This window comes from Grampus griseus (assembly GCF_964374135.1).
Source record: "Grampus griseus genome assembly, chromosome: 2".
NCBI classification, from domain to species: Eukaryota; Metazoa; Chordata; class Mammalia; order Artiodactyla; family Delphinidae; genus Grampus; species Grampus griseus.
In genome coordinates, this window is record NC_139018.1 from 86,564,746 (window position 1) to 86,573,856 (window position 9,111).

Sequence of the window (9,111 nt, forward strand, 5' to 3'; positions counted from 1 at the left end):
TATTTACCCTGACCACATCTCCATCTCTATTGCCCACAGTTCTACCTCTCACTTGCTTTCTGATCTTTTGGTGGTTTGCCCAATTACCAAATTCCCAAATTAAAGTCTTTCTGCAAGCCATGCTTTCCCTGATCACGCTTTGTGCCATCTCTCCAGACCTCCATAGAAATGTTACTCCTCACAGAAGCTTTTTCTAACTAGCTGAAACCCCATATTTACTCTCTTGGAACACTTGGATTCTCCTTCACAGCACTGATCACACTCTAAATAGTCATTTGTGTACTTGGTCTTCCCCTCTAGGCTTCTCATCTTTCTGTGTGTCATCCGGATGATCACCATAATCTCTCCTTTTCTCTCCCTTCCAGGACCAGAGGACCTTTAGCTCCCTTTCCATCTAGAAGGTGCTTCTCTTATGTCTTATCTCCTTATTTTGTACTCCAGCCTCACGGCCTAGGGTTAAAAGCTATGTGACCTAAGGGAACCAAATAGGAATCATCAAGAAGAGAAAATGTGTTGGGAAGCATTCCAAAAGCATCATCACAATTGAACCTGGGAAGCCCTGCTTCTCGCCTCTGTTCATCTATATTCTATCCATCCTTTCCATACGAGGCATTTTTCTCACATTATCCTTGATGCATCCCTTGACTACTCCTTCTCATGCCAGTCAAAACCCATTTTGCCAAGAATTACCTGTGCAGCTGTGTAACATCTCTCAAACTCTTTATCTGATTTCTCAAGGATATTCTGTGAGTCCCTGAACATTACACTGTCCGTTCTAATTGTTCTCCAGTTGTTCCGTGTGTATTCTTTTTTTTATATTGTAAGCTTCTTGGGGAGAAGAGACCACGTTTTTCCCGCTTAAGATCTAGCACAGTGTTAAACAGTCATTATATATTGGACTTACTGGTTAAGCACTGGGGACAAACTACTCAGGGGAGGTTGTAGAATATCCCTCCCTACCTGTGCCATGTCCTGGGCTAACATTTACTGAGCCTTATTGTATGCTCTACACTGTGCTAAAATGCACTATTTACATTGTCTTATAAAATTCTCTCATCAACTTTTGATGTGGGTACCATTATTATACCACCCATTTTACAGATGTGGGAACTGAGGTTTACAGAAGTTAAGTACTTTCCCAAGGTCACATACCAGTAAGGAAGAAAGCCAGGATTCAGTCCCAGGTCTATCTAACTCCAAATCCCATGAGCTTAAACTACACAGCTGCCATTGGCTTAGCTGTTCAGCATGAATTTTTTTTTTTTTTTTGCGGTACGCGGGCCTCTCACGTTTGTGGCCTCTCCCGCTGCGGAGCACAGGCTCCGGACACACAGGCTCAGCGGCCATGGCTCACGGGCCCAGCCACTTCGTGGCATGTGGGATCTTCCCGGACCGGAGCATGAACCCGTGTCCCCTGCATCGGCAGGCGGACTCTCAACCACTGCACCACCAGGGAAGCCCCAGCATGAATTTTTGTCACAGTTCTCTCTGGTTAGTTCTTCAGGATGAGAGAACATTAATTCAGGTTGCCAATGACTACCCATTTGCTGTGCTCCTCAGTTTTGTATTTACTTCTCTTCTACCTTGGGTAGCGGTACGTTGGTTCTTCACCTGCTCATTCTTTTTCTCAGGTCTCCCCAGAGCTGATTTTGTAGACCATAGCTCTCATCTTGCTTGTAAAAAAAAAATAGCATGAATAATACCATATATCTTAGTTTCATAATCTTAGTAACCTTAGGAACTTGAAGTGATTCTTATCAGATATAGCAAGAGAAGGCACTCACTCATCAAAGAGGAGATTCATCAACTGAGGAACTGTCATGCAGACACCAGCTGAACAAGAGTCATGCACAAGAACTATCAATCACTTGATTCTATCCCCCTGAAGTTAACTTACTTTGTGGCTGTGAAAATTTTTATGCAGAGTTTATAAAAAAGGCGTACAGTGTAACCCCAACATGGTTAGAAAGTCCTGGAAAATGTTTAAATGTATCAGATCTTGCTTTTTAAATATTTCTATAATGAGCATATACACAATAAATAGCAACAGGTTTTTTTTTAATCTATAGGCTTTTTAAAAATTGAAGTAAAGTTGATTTACAATGTTGTGTTAGTTTCTGGTGTACAGCAAAGTGATTCAGTTATACATATATATACATATTCTTTTCCATTATGGCTTATTATAGGGTATTGAATATAGTTCCCTGCGCTGCACAGTAGGACTTTGTCGTTTATTTTATTTTTTTAATGTAATTTTTATTTTATATTAGACTATAGTTGATTTACAATGTTGTGTTAGTTTCAGGTGTACAGCAAAGTGATTCAGTTATCTACCTGATATATAGTAGTTTGTATCTGCTAATCCTAAACTCCTAATTTATCCCTCCCCCACTTTCCCCTTGGTAACCATAACTTTGTTTTCTTTGTGAATCTGTTTCTGTTTTGTAAATACGTTCATTTTATCATTAACAATAAGGGTTTTTCAATGAGCTGTTGGCTAACACATAGCAGGGTACAGAAACTTCGATGCTGTGTGCTCTAGTCGAGTTGACACTGGTGTGAGTCTAGGTCGTCAGCTCAAACCCAAAGTGACCACAAGCAAATCTTACCCAAACTGCAAACTCAAAGGAAATTGGGCTAGAGGGTAGGTTGCAGGCTCAAGTCACTATGGAGTGGATCTTCTTTATAGTTAAATGTGGTTAATATGCTAGTCTCCTTCTAAAATAAGAAAAAAAAATCCACTGTCTCTGTGGTTACTTATCTCTGTCACTACCCACCAGATGTCTGAGTGGAAGATGGGGGAAGCAGTGGGACTAAGAGAGGGGTTCCCGAAAGCAGGTGTTTATAATCACAGCTGTGTTCTAAAGGTTCTGGCTGATTCTCTCTGCACTTCTGACCAAGGACACAGGTTTGCATGACAGGTTTGCATTTGGGGTGTCATTGTATTATTTTTCACTACTGCTACTCTGTTCTTCCCCAGGAAGCCAGTGGCACAGGATATATTACATTAAAAAGGTATGAGAAAGATCTGGTGATGTTAAACCCCAACAATGAGAGATCGTTGTTCAATTCTGATGTTGACACCTGTATTTCCAGGTGCTGGAAATACAATGGTGAATAAGATACTATCCCTACCCTCAAGGATCTTCAATCTAGTGAGTAGACAGATGAGAAAATAGATTATAACACAATATGGATGATAGTTACAAGGTGCTCTGGCAACACAGAAGAGTAACCCATCCCAGCCTGAAAGGGTGGTGGATTCGAACCAGGGAATGATTTCCAAAGATAAGCCTTGAGTCAAGTAGGAGTTTTATGAACAAAGTTGGGATAGTGAGGTTGAGAGTAAGGTAGGAGAGGCAGTCTTAAGAGTCCCAACAGGGAGAACACGGTAAGTAAAAGAATGGAAGCATGTAACAGTATTCTGTCCTTTGGGTCCCAGGTATACTTCCTATATAAGTGGGATGTCAATAAGGGGAGGAGGAGTGGCAGGGGATGAAGCTTGTGAGATAGGGAATGTCAGATTCTGGCCTTATGAAAAAGCTGCCAATGAAGAATTACATAGTATGTATAATAAATATTAATAGAGAAATAAATTATAATTAGAAAAAAGCAAGACAATGGGGGAGGAAGGGTCGTGGCAAAGCTTTTTTCCTCCTTAAATTGCTGATGTATCCTTGAATAAGAAAGATCAGTTTTGCTAACTTTTCCTGAAATAGCAAGTCTAAATATGAATCAGAGGTTGAGGCTCTTTTCATTAGAAAAGCCTAAAAATGTGGACAAAAGCTAGGGAATGAGAAAAGCTCTATGTAGTGTAATATCCTAAAAATCATTCTTATTACAATTTATTTCCCAGTCTTAGTCTGACAATTAGGTGGCAAATGACTCTTCACATAAATATTAGGGCAAGGTCTTTCCTATCCCTGTTAAACTTACTTTGAGAGTTACACACCAAGTCATACCCAGTGAAGCATCAGCACATCCTAGGAAAATCCTGTATTCATGTGCTCGCAAGCACATTTATGCATGTTCCTACTCCCTCAGATTAGCCTTCTGGCAGCGTGAACTCATTTCATTTCCAATGGATATGGGGTAACCATGGTCCATTGTTGAGCAAAAAGGGGTGAAGATCAGCTGGAAACTGCAATCAAGAAGTTGATAACTCTCATAACTGCCCCAGAGCTCCATACCAGAATTTTAAAACAAAGATATTCAGAGGTGAAATGGAGAAACAAAAAGCATAGTCCAACTTCAGTTCTTAATCTGGCCCACATCTCTAACTGCTGTGGATTACTGTTATGAAACTGGGATCCAGCACCTCTGAGTGCTGCTCCAAAGGCACAGAGTTAATGTTGAGGACAAAACTCTAAGTGCTCTGAAGAGTAGAGCTTGAGAAATGAATAACTCTTTAACTGAGTATGATGCATGTGTAGGGTCAGAGGTGGAGCGCATGCTTAATCCGGTAATCACATAGAAATGTGGAACAAGCCCAATTACTCACAATGTGCCATACTGGGCAGCACTTGAGAGAATAGGCATCACTGTGCTAGTAATTTAGGTCTGACATACATCCACATTCTCCTGACAGCCTCCCCCTCCCACCCCCACCCCTCTATATGGCCCCAAAGTAATGATATAGTAATGGTTGATGGTACCATCTAAGAAGTAACATAATGGAAGGGATACCCTGGGCTTTGGAGTTATTTCTAGGTTAGAATTCTGGTACTAACTACTACATAGCTGAGAACACTCACTTCATTCATGTTCTGCTTTGATCTGCTCCTAAAAGTTGGAGGTGGGCTTGTGGTGAACTTAAAAAATACAGAGCAGCCTTTTCCCCTTCCAGTCACAGTCTTGCCAGTAACCTAGTACCTGGCCCACTGATAGCCTTGCAGATGCCTAGCCATAGTTAAGTCCTTTGTTTACCAGGACTCATGACAGTAACTAGTAACTCTCCCAGAAAGGGCTGTGCAGTCTCAGGGAAGCTGAAGTTAAACAACAGTTTATTCAGTTTGTCTTCTCCTGGGAACCTTCATCCAACAGAGCCAACATTGCCCTCTCCATACACTAGGCTTGTGTTTGCTACTTGGTTTTCATATTGAACACTTTTTACATGCATTTATATGCAAAGTTGTTAATTAAAATATTAGGGAAAAAAGATTCTCGGTCATACTAAGTCCATCAAGATGTTAACATTGATAGTACTTGTAGAATTTAGGTACTTGTAGAATCTCAAGTTATTATTAAGGTTTCAAGGATTGAAGACTAACAAGAAATACTGAAGTGGTACACTTAAGTACCAACAAAGCCACTACCTTTTGACACACGAATTTCACAAGGTATTCACAATTTAGATGACAAATTAAGGCTCAAGTTTTAAGGATGAATACCTAAGATGTTTCATGATCTCACAAGGCTCACCAGGAAAGATGGTCCATTTCAAGGGGATAGTTGAGGAGAGTTTAATGAAGATACTAATTAAAAGGGGTTGAGCAGGGTTAAGGGAAACCAAGTCAAGATGGTGAAGTACCTCAGTGGAGTCCAGATGTTTCTGCAATGATGGAAATGTTCTACATCTATATTGTCTAATACTGTAGCCATTAGTCACATGTGGCTATTGAACACTTAAAATATGGTTAATGCAACTAAGATACAGAATTCTTTGGAGTGATGCAGAGTTAGAGCTATACCTTATAGAAGACTACATGACAGGAGCTGTGGCTTTTACGAAAAAAATGCAGCTGCGGGCTTCCCTGGTGGCACAGTGGTTAAGAATCCACCTGCCAATGCCGGGGACACAGGTTCGAGCCCTGGTCTGGGAAGATCCCACATGCGGCAGAGCAACTAAGCTCGTGCACCACAACTACTGAGCCTGCGCTCTAGAGCCCGCGAGCCACAACTACTGAAGCCCATGCACCTAGAGCCTGTGCTCTGCAACAAGAGAAGCCACTGCAGTGAGAAGCCCACGCACCACAACTAGAGAAAGCCCACGCACAGCAATGAAGACCCAACACAGCCAAAAATAAATAAATTTATTTAAAAAAAAAAGAATGCAGCTAATGCCAACTTGCAGACTGGTAGGGGAAACACCTGGAATACTCTCACTGTCCAACCATCCCTCTCTGGTACCTCTGACTGATGGAACTCACCAAACACCAGAGAACAAGTAAACTCATTGATGCAATTCATAAAGGTTGGCCTCCTGGTACACAGAACATAGTGAAGGGTGGAGTAGATCTGGAGCAAAACATTTTCATACCATATACAAAATGAGCTGAGAAATCAAATGTTTGGTTTATTAGCACTTATAATTCTAAATAAATATAGAACCGGTGGCAAAAAAATGGAACAAAACCATGTGTCAATAAAGTCATACAAATGTGTCTTATTAAAGCTATCACAGAGTTCTCTGCTGCACTAAATGGCACAATGCTTTAATCAAACTGCAACTGGGTTCATTTCAGGTTTCATACATGAAGAACGAGGTCAATACCATGTCCCTTCACCTATATTCAGCCTTGTATTCTTACCGAGGATCTGTGTGAAACTTCTTCCAAGGTCCCATCTAAAATCACAAAGCCTGGCATTGGGAAAAGTTTCACTTGACTTAGGCTACAGGTCATTGTAACTCAGTAAATGGATAAACTCAGATTAGAAAATGGGAGGAAGACCAGTAAACTAGATACAGGGACCCAAAAGCCCCCAATTCCTACTCTAGGACTATATGACCACTCTCTTCAGATAGGCCTATTTATGTTTTATTTTTGTACCATCTCTTTGAACGTTGGTGTGTGTTTAAACAACTTTTTTTCTTTTTGCACTGAACAGAAAAAAACAAAAAAAGGAATGGGAACAGGGGAGTGGTAATATCTATAGCCAGAGTCAAATACTATTTTGGAAAGCTTTATTGTCTACTTTAGTGGGTCCTGAATATATCACAAGTCCAGTCCTTACTGCCTAGCACTTAAGGAAGAAAGGTCTAATGCCACTGTACAGGGGTTGAAGTAGGTACCAAAGGAAAAGCAGTTCCCACCACCTCCAAGGAGCAGGAGCTGTTGCTCTTCAGGAAGGAGAATGCTGGTATGATTGTGTAACATTAACGGCCATGGCACACATGTTGTGTCAATCTGATACTCGAAGCTCAGTCCTGTAGACAGATCAATAACAGTCACTCCAGGAACTGAGGAGGAATGAATCCAGACCCCTCCAACCAACAAAAGCTTCCCATTGACCACATGAGCTGTGTGGGAGTACCTTGGGGTAATGGGAGGCTGGATGGCTATTGATTCCCAGATGAATCCACAAGAGATTGGTTTCAGAAAGAGTACAGAGCTTAACGGTTCCTCAGAAGCACCCAGACCTCCAGCAATGAGAGCTCCCCCTTGACAGCTGCAGGCACTGTGGGAATGCCGACCTTCAGGTACTTCTCCCTTCACTGGGATCCTGACCCAAGCCATTGTCCCCACATGTAGGAAATGCCAGTCACTTAGTACAGGTTCGGCCACACTGCGGCCCCCATACACAAACAAATATCTCTGATTCTCATAGGACACTTCTGTTGTCGAGTGGCGCCAACATGACAAAGTGGAATCTTCTTCTGGGCCGACCTTTGTGACTGTGACATTTAGGTCCTCAGGGTTATTATCCTCACTCTTGCAAAAAAGAAGCTGGAGAATCCCCAAGGCTGGAGTTACTGGGGACAGTCTCCCTCCCAGAACCAGAACCTGAGTATCTGAAAGTCTTGTCATGGTGTGATAAAGGCGTCCATCCCACTGAGCTCCAGCCCCCCAACTGCATATTTGGTTGCCTTTCCATTCAAAGTCACAGTATCTTGAGAGCAAGTGAAACTTTCTCACTCGGCAATGTCGCCCCTCCTGCTCTCCAAATCCTCCAGCACTGAGAATAAGACCTGGGCTCAAAAGGACCGAGGCGTGCCCATATCTCTTAAGGTCTGGGCCCTGGCTATCACCAGTGACTATACTGGCAGGGAAGACTCCTGAAGGGGAAGCAGGATCTATCCGAGGAAACGTCTCTGAGGGTGGAAACACCAGAGTTTGGGAGAGGGCGTCTCCCCGAGAAGCGGCCAGAATGAAATAGTGGGCGCACTTCAGATGCCACTCCTCAAACTCGTCGAAAGTTTCGAGATTTTCCACGCGCCGGCGTTCTTCTGCGGGAAGAAAGCAGCGATAGAACTCATTCATGTCCATGGCACGGCAGGCGGTCCAGCCGGCCTGAAGGAAGCGCTGCTGCTGGGCTTCCGCGTCGGGAAAGCGGTCCAGGCCATGCAGGGGAGAATTCAGCTGCCGAAAATGTTGCTGCATGAACTCGCCAAAGGCGTCACGCGGCCTCATCTGCTCGTAGACGACGAAAAGGGCATTAGAAAAACGCTGGGCGGCCCAGGCGATGAGGGCCGCGGCATCATCCGGCTCGAGGTAGGTCAGCACGGCCTCAGCCAGGAGAAGAGTCGGTGCGGCTGCGTCAAGGCCCGCGGTGCCCAGGGCGTGGTCCAATCGCTGAAGCTGCCGCAGGTCCAGGCCCAGGATGCAGTAGTCCGAGCTCTCAAAGCACAACGTGTACCCGGGGTCCCCGCTCTGGAAAGGCCCGGTTAACGCACACAGTTCCGGCGTATCTCGAATCCTCTGCGCTTTGCGCTGTGCCACGTCCGGAAAATCTACCTCCCAGACGGCAGCCCGGGTCAGGCGGCCCGCAGTTTTGAGGCGAAAATACAGCGAGTCCGAGCCAGCGCCGAGCGACAGGATCTGGGCGCGAGGCGCGCCGGGGACCGCGCACGTCCCCTTCAGGAAGGCGCGCACGCAGTGCCGCACGGCGCGTGCGCGGACGTAGTAGCCGCGGTGGATGAGCGGCGCGCGGCGCGCGGTCCCTGGAACTAGCAAGGCGGCGAAGGCGTCGTGCACGTACCCGCGCGCAGCCAGGGAGGTCTTGCTGACGGCGCTGCTGTCGTTGGTGCTCTGCACTGCCCCGGCCCGACGCTCGCGGCTCCGCGGGCCCATGGTTAGGGAACTCAGGAGCGACGGTCCGTCCCGGTGGTGAGCTGCCTTTTCGTTTCCCAGTAGCCACCTCGCGGACTCTGTACGGAAAAATCACACCCCC

The 9,111-nt window shown here is 44.7% G+C and overlaps 1 protein-coding gene across 1 annotated transcript; it reads right to left on the bottom strand.

Annotated features, from left to right (window-relative positions):
* Positions 1-6,889: 6,889 nt before the first annotated feature.
* On the bottom strand, positions 6,890-9,108 carry LCMT2 (leucine carboxyl methyltransferase 2). The gene has a single exon (XM_082647773.1). The coding sequence runs from the start codon at positions 9,009-9,011 to the stop codon at positions 6,951-6,953; it is 2,061 nt and encodes a 686-aa protein (XP_082503899.1). The 5' UTR covers positions 9,012-9,108; the 3' UTR covers positions 6,890-6,950.
* Between the last annotated feature and the right edge of the window lie 3 nt (positions 9,109-9,111).